The following is a 15,647-nucleotide window of genomic DNA, read 5'->3' as shown; positions in this document are numbered from 1 at the left end:
CCAGTAGAGGCGACTTCAATAACTAAAGAAGGCTCCAAAATTGGCCCCAGCATGCATTAATAAAAAAATAACTGTTGGGGCTAGACCCTTCATTTAAATGGCAAAGACTACTTTCATTATCATAAACCAGCCCTGATTGCGGTTTGTCGCGTTTACGTCTTTTTGCTCTGAACCCAACGAAAATATGAAGTCCAACTTTCACCAGCCGGACTTAGGACAGAGACCTCATGCTGCGGGTCTTGAGGACATATTGGGGAGAAGAGCGGAGAGATAATCCTTATGGTTTCTCGACTACTTTGCTTGTGTTCCTCATAGAAGTTTATAAGAATAAACTGCTTAATTTATTTGGTAAAAAGTAAAAAAAAGTCCTCAAAGCTGTATTGGTTTTTTTTTTTTCCCAGTCACCATCACTGCGCTCTTTCGCACCAACTTCCGCATGGAGTTTCCTTTTGACCTCCAGGAGCTGCCTGCATTTGCAGTGATTGGGTATGAATCTACTGAATACATTTATACATTTATTGCAATTGGTGTTCACCACCTTACATTTAGTATAAGTTAACTTATATCATCATCATCATCATCATCATCATCATCAATGATATCATTATGTGTACAATATCATTATAGATGAAATCCGAAATGATATCCGTTACTGATTTGTCAGGCATTAAACTCGTTGTAACTGCATGTAATTTCTATGCAGTATTTGCTGTGGATTTCTTGGAGCTTTTTTCGTCTATCTGAACCGCCAAGTGGTGTTGGGAATCCGGCGGAACAAAACCGTGAGCAATTTTTTGAGCCGTTAGTAAGTAAAACCTACCTTGGGAGTCTTACAAACTGAAAAGAGGCTTAGAATCTCGTGATTTATTACTAATAGAACATGCGCACGAATGTATAATATTACACATAACCTAATTATCGTAGCTTCGTCACCGGAAAAGCCATGATTGTCGATGGCTCTTCATGACTTTATTCTATAAATTTCCTTGTGTCTGATCACTTATCCTTCTGATTTTTTCCAAAAGTCGTCTCATTTACCCAGCGGTTATCACCTTCTGTATTGCGACGCTAACCTTCCCACCAGGATTCGGACAGTTCATGGCAGGAGAGGTAACTGAAAAGTCATAGTTTTGTATGTTAAGCTGGAGAGATCAGAGAGAAAAGTGTGGCAGAGGAAGGATCTCAGATAGGGTGGAGAATGAGGACAGGTGGAATCTCATAGTGGAGAAAGTAGACATGGAGAATCTCAGAAAGAGTGGAGAAAGTGGACGGGGAGGACCTCAGACAGGGTGGAGAATGTAGACACAAAGTATCTCAGGCAAGATGGAGAATGTGGACACAAAGTATCTCAGGCAAGATGGAGAATGTGGACACAAAGTATCTCAGGCAAGATGGAGAATGTGGACACAAAGTATCTCAGGCAAGATGGAGAATGTAGACACAAAGTATCTCAGGCAAGATGGAGAATGTGGACACAAAGTATCTCAGGCAAGATGGAGAATGTGGACACAAAGTATCTCAGGCAAGATGGAGAATGTGGACACAAAGTATCTCGGGCAAGATGGAGAATGTGGACACAAAGTATCTCAGGCAAGATGGAGAATGTGGACACAAAGTATCTCGGGCAAGATGGAGAATGTGGACAGGTGGAATCTCAGAAAGAGTGAAGAAAGGGGATAGGAAGGATCTCAGACAGGGTGAAGGATGTAGAACCTCAAACAAGGTTTAGTCCCGATTACCTGATGATCTGGCTAGCTTTATTTTTGTTTCTGTTTTTGTCTGCTCTGCGTCTTTCCTGTCTGCACGCGTTGCTCGTCGCTTTCTTGGCGTCTCTGGACTGTCTATTGTTTTTGCTCCGTTTGTTTGTCTCTCCTTTTGCCGCACTGTCAGTGAGTGCTACACATGGATGTTTTTCCAGCTTATGCCTCGGGAAAGTATCAGTGTTTTGTTTGATAACCACACGTGGACCAAGCATACGGGGGACACCTCAGTCCTTGGACGTTCCGCTGCCTTCATCCACCCAAACATCAGTGTCTTTGTCACTCTTCCCCTCTTTTTCATCATGAAGGTAAACATTTCTAATGAGGATTTTCTGACATGTTTTCTAAAGCTGGTAGATAAGGAACATCAAACCTTGATATTTTTGTAATATTTTTGTTACGTTATTGGAGGAAATAAACTAACAGTTGTATTAGAAAAGATTCTCAGGACTCTTAACATGTTTTAACATACTTATACATACTATACATTCAGACCCTCTGAAAAATAAGACAACGGCATACAGTGCCAGACAGGCGAAGAAGTTGCCCTACCACTTTAAGGCCACTCGCCGCCTGATGGCATAAGCGTGGCTGACATGTGGATATGCACGGCTGCACACTACATTTTTTTGCTCATGCAGTGCGTGGCTGGGGATATCCAGTCGGCGGCCACACACTACAGCGCCTGATCTTCCGCTGGAGTGTGTGCCGGATGGCCAGTCTAGGTCTGTCTGTACTCACACATTAAGTGTATCGTTGGTTGGCTCATTTGTGTAGAAGCATAGATTATTTAACGGAATACTAAACTGACTTGAAATGTTTTCCAGTTCCTGATGTCTGTGGTCGCTACCACAATGCCGATACCATGTGGAGCCTTCATGCCGGTGTTTGTTCTTGGTGAGTGAATAGGGGAATAATTTTAAGCATACTAAAAAAGTGAAATAAATGGCAGATCCCAAGATCTTCAAGGAAGAGTCTTGCAGTGAGACTGTTGACCTCCTACGCATATCTTAAAGCTCTACTCCAGCCTTATTTCCAATAATACCGTTATTACCGTTCAAAAGTTTGGGGTCACTCAGCTGTTTTCATTGAAAACAAGGACATTTCCGGTTGTAACATAATTGCAAAAGGGTTTCTAACCATCAACTGCTCTTTAAACTTAAACTTGGATCAGCGAACACAACGTGCCATTGGAACACAGGAGTGATGGGAGTGATAAAGGGCCATTGGAACACAGGAGTGATGGGAGTGATAAAGGGCCATTGGAACACAGGAGTGATGGGAGTGATAAAAGTCGCTGTTGCAGACGGTGCAAAAGGCCAGTTGTCCACCTGGGTATAGACGTTAAGAGTTTTCTGAGCCCTTTAGCCTGAGAAAGTTCTTTGACGATATGTAATAAATTTAATGGAGACACTGCTGGCTGGAACGTCCAGTTAATGCACTCATTAGTAATTTCATGATGTCATGTGTAGAGTCGGGTCATGTAACAGAATTGCATCAGAGTAGTAAACAGACTTTCCGTCCGTATAACTGGAGGGTGGTTGGTGATCACTGTTGGGATTTATTATGTTTTTGCTCTTTGTATATTTTCTAGGGGCTGCGTTTGGAAGAATAGTTGGAGAGTTGATGGCGTTTCTGTTCCCCAGCGGGATTGAGTTTGACGAAATTGTCTACAAAATCTTACCTGGCGGCTACGCAGTTATTGGTGAGAGCGCGGAGTTCAGCCCTACCTGTCTTATATATATATGAAGCAATATATAGTGAATTGGTCGGGTTGGTTATATTTGGTTCGTTATATTGTCATAGCTGAAGTGTCCCTTTTGGGGGAAGAGAGACCTCCCTGGGATAACAATAGATGGCAAACTCACCAGCCTTTTCCCCGTGGACCGGCATGCCTTACATTTGTTAATATTGAGTAATTAATGTAATTGTTAAATTCTCTGGCATTGCTGCAGCAGCACCATGGAGTCCGCTAAATATAATTACAATCTTTCAGGGGCCGCTGCCCTCACGGGGGCCGTCACTCACACGGTCTCCACTGCCGTTATCTGCTTCGAGCTGACGGGGCAGATCTCTCATATCCTTCCTATGCTTATTTCCGTCATCATGGCGAACGTCGTTGCCCAGAACCTCCAGCCAAGTTTATACGATTCCATCATTCAGGTTAAAAGACTGCCGTACCTCCCGGATCTGTCTTCATGTCACGTCAGGTGAGACGACCCGAACCGCACGTCTTGGTATATATTTGGTTAATCCAGGTTACAGGTTACAGATAAACTGCTCTTTTTTTACGCCCTCCTTACTATTTGCTATAAGTACTCTTTAAGTAAAACAAAGAGTTTTTGCTCTTTGTTTGACTGTTGAAACCTCATGTACCATTTTCACTTGAGTGTAAGTATGCTTATGAGTGAGTGGCAGAGTGTAAGTGTGCATATGAGTGAGTGGGAGAGTGTGAGTGTTCGTATGAGTGAGTGGCAGAGTGTAAGTGTGCGCATGAGTGAATGGCAGAGTGTAAGTGTGCGTGTGAGTGAGTGGCAGAGTGTAAGTGTGCGCGTGAGTGAGTGGCAGAGTGTAAGTGTGCCCGTGAGTGAGTGGCAGAGTGTAAGTGTGCGCATGAGTGAGTGGCAGAGTGTAAGTGTGCGTATGAGTGAGTGGCAGAGTGTAAGTGTGCGTGTGAGTTAGTGGCAGAGTGTAAGTGTGCGTATGAGTGAGTGGCAGAGTGTAAGTGTGCGTGTGAGTTAGTGGCAGAGTGTAAGTGTGCGTATGAGTGAGTGGCAGAGTGTAAGTGTGCATATGAGTGAGTGGCAGAGTGTAAGTGTGCGTGTGAGTGAGTGGCAGAGTGTAAGTGTGTGTATGAGTGAGTGGCAGAGTGTAAGTGTGCGTGTGAGTGAGTGGCAGAGTGTAAGTGTGCGTGTGAGTGAGTGGCAGAGTGTAAGTGTGCGTATGAGTGAGTGGCAGAGTGTAAGTGTGCGTGTGAGTGAGTGGCAGAGTGTAAGTGTGCGTGTGAGTGAGTGGCAGAGTGTAAGTGTGCGTGTGAGTGAGTGGCAGAGTGTAAGTGCGCGTATAAGTGAGTGGCAGAGTGTAAGTGTGCGTGTGAGTTAGTGGCAGAGTGTAAGTGTGCGTGTGAGTGAGTGGCAGAGTGTAAGTGTGCGTGTGAGTGAGTGGCAGAGTGTAAGTGTGCGTATGAGTGAGTGGCAGAGTGTAAGTGTGCGTGTGAGTGAGTGGCAGAGTGTAAGTGTGCGTGTGAGTGAGTGGCAGAGTGTAAGTGTGCGTGTGAGTGAGTGGCAGAGTGTAAGTGTGCGTATGAGTGAGTGGCAGAGTGTAAGTGTGCGTGTGAGTGAGTGGCAGAGTGTAAGTGTGCGTATGAGTGAGTGGCAGAGTGTAAGTGTGCGTGTGAGTGAGTGGCAGAGTGTAAGTGTGCGTGTGAGTGAGTGGCAGAGTGTAAGTGTGCGTATGAGTGAGTGGCAGAGTGTAAGTGTGCGTGTGAGTGAGTGGCAGAGTGTAAGTGTGCGTGTGAGTGAGTGGCAGAGTGTAAGTGTGATTTTTTTCCAGTAGAGTCGTCTTATATTCATCTTTTTCTTTTTTTTTTCTTTCATTAACATCCAAAGTTTGGATTTTTATAATCCAGCAAATTGGGAAATTTCCTTAATGCTCGCGGGAACCTCTTCCCAAAGAGAGAGATACTCGGGACAGGAGCGACGGGGAGAAAAGGAACCTGGCAGGTGGAACGGGGCAAAGCGTCATATAAACTGCGTTCCTCCGTTTCTGTAACTGGAAGAGATCAGCTTTCTAAGATGCAGCAAAATTATTTCAGTTATGAAAAGGAGGATAAAAAATATCTTTTAGAGCAGATGGTTTCCCGAGAACCGAGGAATTTTTAATTCTCCCTTTTCCTTGTGATTTTATTTATTGGTTTCTTAGACACCAGGTGTGTAAAGTGCCGGCCCGAGATAAATGAATAGTCTGCAGTAACCCAGTTATATGAAATAATCCTGTTTTATAAACATTTCCTGGTCTGAATTGCCGTTTGCTGTCGCGTGCATTTATTAGGAACGCAGAAAATTCGAACATTTTTCTCTTTCCTGTATATTTTGACCGGGTCAATTTACACATTTCAGCCGATGCACCTTCTGAATTCTAGTTGGGATATGCTATGCATTCTAACTGATATATCCTGTGCATTCTATATGGAATAGTATATACATTCTAACTGATGTGCCATGTGCATTCTATATGGAATAGTATATACATTCTAACTGATATATCCTGTGCATTCTATATGGAATAGTATATACATTCTAACTGATATATCCTGTGCATTCTATACGGAATAGTATATACATTCTAACTGATATATCCTGTGCATTCTATACGGAATAGTATATACATTCTAACTGATGTATCCTGTGCATTCTATACGGAATAGTATATGCATTCTAACTGATGTATCCTGTGCATTCTATACGGAATAGTATATACATTCTAACTGATATATCCTGTGCATTCTATACGGAATAGTATATACATTCTAACTGATATATCCTGTGCATTCTATACGGAATAGTATATACATTCTAACTGATGTATCCTGTGCATTCTATACGGAATAGTATATGCATTCTAACTGATGTATCCTGTGCATTCTATACGGAATAGTATATACATTCTAACTGATATATCCTGTGCATTCTATATGGAATAGTATATACATTCTAACTGATATATCCTGTGCATTCTATATGGAATAGTATATACATTCTAACTGATATATCCTGTGCATTCTATATGGAATAGTATAGACATTCTAACTGATGTATCCTGTGCATTCTATACGGAATAGTATATACATTCTAACTGATGTATCCTGTGCATTCTATACGGAATAGTATATGCATTCTAACTGATGTATCCTGTGCATTCTATACGGAATAGTATATACATTCTAACTGATATATCCTGTGCATTCTATATGGAATAGTATATACATTCTAACTGATATATCCTGTGCATTCTATATGGAATAGTATATACATTCTAACTGATATATCCTGTGCATTCTATATGGAATAGTATAGACATTCTAACTGATGTATCCTGTGCATTCTATACGGAATAGTATATACATTCTAACTGATGTATCCTGTGCATTCTATACGGAATAGTATATACATTCTAACTGATGTATCCTGTGCATTCTATACGGAATAGTATATACATTCTAACTGATATATCCTGTGCATTCTATATGGAATAGTATATACATTCTAACTGATATATCCTGTGCATTCTATACGGAATAGTATATACATTCTAACTGATGTATCCTGTGCATTCTATACGGAATAACATATACATTCTAACTGATGTATCCTGTGCATTCTATACGGAATAGTATATACATTCTAACTGATGTATCCTGTGCATTCTATACGGAATAGTATATACATTCTAACTGATGTGCCCTGTGCATTCTATACGGAATAGTATATACATTCTAACTGATATATCCTGTGCATTCTATATGGAATAGTATATACATTCTAACTGATGTATCCTGTGCATTCTATATGGAATAACATATACATTCTAGTACATTCTATCTGGAATATCATATACATTCTGTTATATTCTGTGCATTCTATCTGGAATATCATATACATTCTGTTATATTCTGTGCATTCTATCTGGAATATCATATACATTCTGTTATATTCTGTGCATTCTATCTGGAATATCATATATATTATAACTGATGTATCCTATGCATTGAAATCTGAAAACCCATCTTTTTTTCTTCCGCAGTAAATATAACATTTTTGTAGAAGATATCATGGTGAGAGAGATCCGCTTTGTGTCGTCCCGCTGCACCTACGGAGACCTACTGAGCATCCTGCAGAGCTGTGCGCACAAAACTCTGCCCCTAGTGGAGTCGGCAGGTAACGCTCCTCATTCCCCAGTGATATTCACTCCCAACCACCATCCCATCTCTCTTTAATAATAAATTTCTGTTCAAAAGCCTTTATTTTAAGGCATTTGACCCCAAAGTGTTTTCCCGTCCCCTCCACTTATTCTGCTAATTGATTGCACATTAAGTACAGAGATCCGTGTGCCTGGCAGCAGTGGCTCTGGCACTTTAAGGTCGGAGGCCGTCTAATGTTGTAAGCATGACCGATGGCTGGATATGACAGGCTGCACCTTGCGGTTTGATGCTCATGTAGTGTGCGGCCGGCATACCCGGGAACATCCAGGCCCAGCTACCCGGAACCCTACCTTTTCAGGGTGCAGGTAGGCGGTCCTGCTGATGCAGGTGGGCGGTCCTCTGACATCAGTGGGCGGTCCCTCTGATGCCGACATGTATAAAGCTGGTTCTTATCTGCCGTCAGATTCTATATTTGTAAAGAATTATAGAACGTAGGGTTTCTGAAGTGGCAGATCTGCTGTAAATCACATTTTTGGAGCCGCAGGCACTGAAATACCTTTCCTAATTATTATTATAATTAATAATAATATTGCTATTGTGTCGCCGTTGCTCTACCTCGATAACCCCTGTAATACGTAGACTGACAGATACGTTCATAGATGTGCTTTACACTTTGCACCGCTGCAGGCGTACAGCCCGCCGGGGTCTCATAAAGACCTATTATCCCTCGTTGTCCATCCGCAGACTAACGAATCTATTCTGGATGTCATGTGATCATCGTTAACTAATGAAATCCTCTCCCGCAGAGTGCATGGTGCTGCTGGGGTCCATCGAGAGATCGGAAATAGTTGATCTGCTGGAGAGAATCTTAAGCCGGGAGAGGAGGCTTCGTCTTGCGTCTCCCCCCTACAAAGGTCAGAGGTCAACAGACCCATCGGGCAAGAGGGACTCCTTCCGGTATGTGGATGAAGAAGAGACGGTGATAGAAGAGGAAGTAAAGAAAGAGGTGACAATGATACAAAAGGAGGAATAACGGAGGCTTACGGTCACATTTAAAGGGACAGTTATCCCCATATATGTTTCTAGGCATCAATGAGGCTAAACAGTGTTTGACCCGTAGATCCCTTCAGTTGGGTTACCAGCCACGGCTGCCGGGTTCCTGGCTAGCGGCACAACTATAAATATACAGTGTGTATAATATCACATGCACTAATGTTAAAAGGTTTGGGGTCGCTGTTTTCATGGAAATTTCTGACTGTAACATAATTACAAAAGGGTTTTCTAACCATCAATTAGCCTTTTAAACTTAGATCAGCGAATACAACGTGCCATTGGAACACAGGAGTGATGGGAGTGATAAAGGGCCATTGGAACACAGGAGTGATGGGAGTGATAAAGGGCCATTGGAACACAGGAGTGATGGGAGTGATAAAGGGCCATTGGAACACAGGAGTGATGGGAGTGATAAAGGGCCATTGGAACACAGGAGTGATGGGAGTTTCCAGCTACAATAGTCATTTACATTAACTCCGTCTGTGCTGGATTTCTGATCCATTTCATGTTATTTTAATGGATAAAATGTACTTTTCTTTCAAAAACCAGGACATTTCTAAGTGACCCCAAACTTTTGTGAGGTAGTGTATGTGCGTTTCCTATCTAAGGCTGTCTATCTAATATATATCTAAGAAGTCTTGTTTATCATTATTACACACTGATATACTTCTTATTTTAACAGCTTGTAGAAGAGTGTAATGGATCAATCAACCCAAAGAGTTCGGCTGAGACCACAAACGTCCCCCCAGAGCCAGGTAATGCCCCCACTGCCAGGTAATACCCCCCCACTGCCAGGTAATACCCCCACTGCCAGTAATACCCCCACTGCCAGGTAATACCCCCACTGCCAGTAATACCCCCACTGCCAGGTAATACCCCTCACTGCTCTGCCATTCTGTAACTCTGCTGACATCAGAACCCAACACACTGGTTTGATACAAATGTATGTATCAGATTAAAGTATCAATATCACTTACAGATTACTGGATAAATCCCAGGAGCCCAGAAAAGTTGCTTTTTTAAGAGATTTTGTTTGTAAGCGATGTTACGGTAATCGGTAATTATGTTTCTCTGTTTTATTGGGGGGGTCAGCATACAAATGTTTAAGGTATTAATAAAGTATTGATGTGATTATGATTCCATTCGGCTCCTCCTGAGATGTTTCTATCATTAAACTTTTTTCTTTTTCAGCCAGCTTTTGTATCAGGTTTCGCTCAGCAATTCAGAGGATATTCTGCAGCTCCGAGGAGGCCATTCCAGAAGATCCGCCACAAGTTAGGGGGGAAGGAGGTTGCGTTTGGGTCATTTAGGAGTCTCCATGGGAAGGATTATGTCACTTGTGGGCAATATATCTTAGAGGCTTTGTGGAGAGCACATGGCATGGGGAAGCAGTGCTCCGATATACGATGACTGCCTTCTTATCTCTCCCCAGGAACCTGAACTTGAAGACACCATGACACCAGAGGAGGTGAGGACAGAAGAGCAATAGAAGCCACCTAGAATAGAAGGGTTTGGGAAGATGGAATGGTTACCCAAAGGAAACATGGGCAACCGTGTTTAAACCCTTTAAGAGTCGAATGTTTGGAACTACGTAGCCTCTTTCACTAGACTAGACTCAATGATACAATTTGTAGCTGTAGAAGATCATATAGATACCACCAGACACAGGCTGTGAGGGCAGGGTGAAGACCGGATAAACCTTACCATTGACGGGGAGTTTTAATATTTACAGATAGCCTTGTGGGAGCAGCAGGAACTCGGGAAACCAGCTTCATTTGACAGCTGCCTGATTGACCCATCACCATTCCAGTTGGTGGAGAGGACATCTTTGCATAAGGTGAGGTTAAGACCGCGTAACCCGCCTGTGTTCCTCATAGTTTCTTCACGTTACGAGTCTCACGCTGTCTTTCTCCTCCTGCAGACGCACACTCTCTTCTCGCTGCTTGGCATCAGTCACGCGTACATCACCAGCGGCGGAAAACTCAAAGGTGTCATTGCTCTGAAAGAGGTGAGGGCACATGTAGGGTAATGTGTAGAAGAAGGCAAGTGTGAGATCAGCGAGTAAACTTTACATGACTTGGTGACACCATCTGTGGTGGATCTGAATTACCCCTCTTGGTAGTCTTGCCACAAACCACCTTCTTGTAGTAGCAGATCACAGCTCCACCTCACCTTCTTGGATCACGCTCCATTATCTCCATTTCTGAAACGCTCGTCAATACATTTCACCATAAGGATCGGTAATGGCCGCCGGTAAACCAGTTCTAACTTAGTGAACTCCAGCTAAGCCTCAACGTATGGAATAAAGGAGTTTTATGTACGTATGTTGCCCCTATGGTAACAGGTCTCTGTTTTACGAGCACTAAATCTAAAAGACCATAAAATATTTATCATGAAAGAGCAACGTGTGTTGTTCTGTGCACCTGAGACAATTATGGTACAAGAATAAACTTGCGCAACAAAACTAATAACCCAGATCACAGGAAGTTTGTAATACACAAAATTTACAACCCATCTCATAAATAGAAAAAGAAACCCAGACGCTTCTATTTTCCCAGCAAGAGATGACAGCGTTTCTGTATGATGAGCCTCCGACATGTAGCTTGCTGGTATCTATCTTGCAATAATTAAGAAGCTCTTGAGCGTCTGGAGGAAACGAGAGGTTTAGGATGTTTCTATAAACCCTCAGACGAAAATATGATTCAAAAAAAATTTTCATGGCAGCTCTCAAAATTTCTCCCTCCTTAATCAGAACTAGAATCTGGTTAATTAAAGGTTGGAGGCCTCTGATCTACGCGTGGCTGCCGTATCGAGTATCCACCATATACAACATTCACTAATACCATCCCAAATCTGAAGATAACAATAAAAAAAGTAAGAATAGTCATTTTATTGTATGCTCATAACCTGATGAGTTCTTACTCTGCCTGGAGCGCCTTGAATGTGGCAAATACAAAGTTTGGGGTCACTGAGCTGTTTTCATGGAAAACAAGGAAATTTCTGGCTGTAACATAATTGCAAAAAAAGGGTTTTCTAACCATCAATTAGCCTTTTAAATTTAAACTTGGATCAGCGAACACAACGTGCCATTGGAACACAGGAGTGATGGGAGTGATAAAGAGCAATTGGAACACAGGAGTGATGGGAGTGATAAAGGGCCATTAGAACACAGGAGTGATGGGAGTGATAAAGAGCCATTGGAAACCAGGAGTGATGGGAGTGATAAAGGGCCATTGGAACACAGGGGTAATGGGAGTGATAAAGAGCAATTGGAACACAGGAGTGATGGGAGTGATAAATGGCCATTTGAACACAGGAGTGATGGGAGTGATAAAGGGCCATTGGAACACAGGAGTGATGGGAGTGATAAAGGGCCATTGGAACACAGGAGTGATGGGAGTGATAAAGGACCATTGGAACACAGGAGTGATGGGAGTGATAAAGGGCCATTGGAACCCAGGAGTGATGGGAGTGATAAAGGGCCTCTGTACGCCTATGAAGAGATTCCATTAAAAATCAGCCGTTTCCAGCTACAATAGTCATTTACAACATTAACCCCGTCTGCGCTTCATTTCTGATCCATTTCATGTTATTTTAATGGAGAAATTTTTATTTTCTTTTAAAAGCAAGGATATTTCTAAGTGACCCCAAACCTTTGAACGGTAGCGTACCGTAACAAGCGGTACAGTTTTAATAAGCTGTAATACGGGGTTTAGGTGCAACCAGAGCTTTGGTTCGGATAATACAGCGTGATCTTGATTCATACTGCAGATGGTTTAATTATTTATAATAATGGATTTTTTTTTTAATAATTAGGTAATAAATGTTCTGTATCGTTCTTTTTGACCGCACAAAACGAGTATAAAAATAGCACCGATTGGTCACAAGTCCTAACAGAAGTAAATGTATTCTTTAGTCTGCCTGGGTCAGTCTGTTCTTGTTGTTCTTGTATAAAAAGCGGGTGCTATTTATAAAGTAAAGCACATTAAATATGGCTTTTTTTGCTTGAAACTCTATAATAAACCCGCTGAGAATCTCAATGCAGGTAAATGGGGTGTGAGAGATAATTTTAGGGCTGTTTGTCAAGGAATCGTAATGTTTCTTTGTATCTGTAGAATTTGTTTTAAGGCGATTTCAAAAGAAATTGGTCCTTACATGGGGGGGGGGGCTTCTACAGATGCAAATGACTCCAAGTTGCTAAATAACGTGTGCCTGATCATGTTTAGTGCGGTGAAGACATGGCGGAATGAGAGTTGGGTAGCCAATGGGTCAACAGATGGGTCTAGTCACTAAATGTCAAGTTAGTCTGAGTTGGTTTTGCATAGCGAACTCAAGCAAGTTAGACCGAAATGTCTAACTCATATCCAGGTTCGTCAACTAGAAAAATGTTGAGTTGGCTTTTACTTGAAAAGTTGACGACTGACGAAGTTAAATGACTGCCATCTTAGGAGGACTCATACCTTTATGAAACTCAGTAAGACTAATTGACTTGATGGCTAAGACTCGATGGACAGAATCCCGTGACATTCTCAACCACCGACTCACATGGTCAACTCAACTGACGGACTCAGCTCCACAGCTACAAAGTGAAACCCAACGCGGCACTTGTCTGGTTTAGTTACCACTCCATTGGAAGGTTATTACAGATGGGTTAGTGGGGAAGTGAAGAGATGATGAAAAGGGAAATGAGACAGAAACAAAGGACCCGAATGAATGGTTACATGATGGTGTTCTCCATAGAAACAGCCTCTGCAGATTATGTTCTTATTGAAATGGTGTAATAATAATGACATCTCAGACCCACTCTGTATATTGATGCCCCACTATACTGTTGATCGTCTTTTACAGCTTCAGAAAGCGATAGAAGGCACGGCTCAATCTGGAGTCCGTCTGCGCCCTCCTTTCGCCAGTTTTCGTGATGCCAGCCGTAGTTTATCTCTGAAGAAATCCCAGAGACAACCAGCAAGAGCTCCTCCATCCCCAGACCCCTCCATGCTCCTTGACGACCCCACCACCCTCGCAACACCAGACTCAGAGCTGGACGACCTGTCGGGTCAGGGGTCAGAGAACGTATCACAGATCCTCAAAGACTTCCGAGCGACGTCAGATCAAAGCGACGATGATGTTCCACTGTAACCTGTTGAGCGAGACAGCTGCAGTGCGATAGAATGTGATACCTGGTATCAGTCACAGATGGTCAGGATACATTTTATTTATTGGTACTAGCACTGCTTTGGACACTACTTACTGCACAGATGTCAATAGATGTCAGCGGATGCCACAAGCTTCTACACAGGGTGTTTTTGGCCCATTCATATACTTACATTAAGTACATGCTTACCCTGTATCCTGCTACTCAGAAGCTTGAAGAATCTTGTTACTTTGTATCACTTTCAATATGTCTACCATGAAGACAGAGCACACAGGGCAAGCAACCTACCTAGAAGCTGAGGCTTTACTCACCATTCTCTGGTGCTTTTACATCACCGATGATCTCCAACCATTCATCTGAGCAAAGCACCGACCAGAGACCCCCAAGAATCCCACGTTACATGCTGTGATGACTCTGCGTTAGTCATTTAGCCCCAGGTTCTCGTTGTGTCTAATGATTCAAGACGTGATCTTCATATCAATAATAAGTCCAACCAGTAACCATTCTGGTAATGACGTCCTACAGACGTCACCGTTCTTCCGCGTGTCTTATTTTCGGAGGAAGGCTTAATCAAAGCAGAAATTCCTGGGTCAGGTCAATAATTCAGTATTTTGTATTTATAGAATTGTTCGGTTACCCTGTAGGGTGTAATATAAGGTTTTGTCCATCAGTCAGACCGATAGAGAATAATTCCTGGAAACACTGCCCGGTCTGAAGCAACTGACTTAAAGTGAAGTTCAAAGTACTCCAAAATTACTGTGATACAGATGCCGCCGCTGACACTCCAGAGATACTGAAATCTGTGTTTTCCAAGAAAGTAATTAAAACGGACACGGCATGATGGTCTCAGCGGACATTTGGGGAGCGTAATCACATTACTGGGTAAATTACATAATTCCTCTTATAATTAAGTGGATTAAACACCAATTGTGCTAATTAAAATTTTTTATAAATTATTACTGTCTATACGCCTGAAACAATCTTTTTTTTTCTAAAAGAAAATCCTTCTTCCTTCTTTTCTTAGAACAAGAAGTCTAAACTAGAGGGGTAGTTTACTGAGAGGGTGGTGGATAAGTGGAACATTCTCCCAGCAGAGGTGGTAGAGGGTAATACAGTGAGGGGATTAAACATGCATGGGATAGACATACGGCTCCTGATTCTAAGACGAGACCAACGACTGATTAAGGTCTGAGTCTTTACAGCAGGAGAAACGGTTCACATATATTTTGGTAACCAATAGCAGCGGAGGTATAATAGATTGCAAGCTTTTGGGAATATCTAGATCTCTTCTTCAGTATAGAAGAACACTAGATAGTCTCCAAAGCTTGCAATCTATTATACTTCAGTTAGACGATATAGGTATCATATTTACCAAAATAAGGGTCAACCCTTTTTCCCAGCTTTCTGTACCTAAAAACAGATTTCCAACCCGATGTAGAATAAAAGGTGTTATCTTTATGATAAATACAGTAATTAATTTGTGCTGCTTTTATTAAAACTCGTGTATCACATGGGGCGTAATAATCACGTCATCTTGTTTTCTGCGGCTCGGTTGCTGGCTCCTGTTTTTCTCCCGGCAGTAAATTCACGCGACAGCGTAACAATTTAATATATTTATTCGAAGGTCCCTGACGTCTTCAGTATATTGGAAGAACAACAAGATCTCCAAATAACGGGATCGCTGAACATATACGCAATATAACAAAACAAAAAAAAAACATAACAGAGATCCAAGTAAATTAAATTTTTTGCTGGTTCATAT

At 42.1% G+C, this 15,647-nt stretch overlaps 1 protein-coding gene across 1 annotated transcript in view; it reads left to right on the top strand.

Moving 5' to 3' along the window:
• LOC149288785 (chloride channel protein 1-like) overlaps positions 1-13,869 on the top strand; it is a 47,804-nt gene extending 33,935 nt beyond the window's left edge. Inside the window, exons 9-21 of the mRNA XM_089491464.1 lie at positions 402-486; positions 704-805; positions 1,026-1,110; positions 1,919-2,068; positions 2,588-2,657; positions 3,355-3,465; positions 3,757-3,970; positions 7,563-7,696; positions 8,487-8,686; positions 10,166-10,201; positions 10,466-10,570; positions 10,655-10,741; positions 13,582-13,869. Of these exons, the coding sequence (XP_089347590.1) occupies positions 402-486; positions 704-805; positions 1,026-1,110; positions 1,919-2,068; positions 2,588-2,657; positions 3,355-3,465; positions 3,757-3,970; positions 7,563-7,696; positions 8,487-8,686; positions 10,166-10,201; positions 10,466-10,570; positions 10,655-10,741; positions 13,582-13,869 (1,667 nt within the window). The remainder of the gene's footprint in view (positions 1-401; positions 487-703; positions 806-1,025; positions 1,111-1,918; positions 2,069-2,587; positions 2,658-3,354; positions 3,466-3,756; positions 3,971-7,562; positions 7,697-8,486; positions 8,687-10,165; positions 10,202-10,465; positions 10,571-10,654; positions 10,742-13,581) is intronic.
• The last annotated feature ends 1,778 nt before the right edge of the window (positions 13,870-15,647 follow it).

The sequence above is a fragment of the Sceloporus occidentalis genome, unplaced genomic scaffold, assembly GCF_023333645.1.
Source record: "Sceloporus occidentalis isolate IW3139 unplaced genomic scaffold, rSceOcc1.0.p SCAF_50, whole genome shotgun sequence".
NCBI classification, from domain to species: Eukaryota; Metazoa; Chordata; class Lepidosauria; order Squamata; family Phrynosomatidae; genus Sceloporus; species Sceloporus occidentalis.
This window is presented reverse-complemented; position numbering and strand designations above follow the sequence as displayed.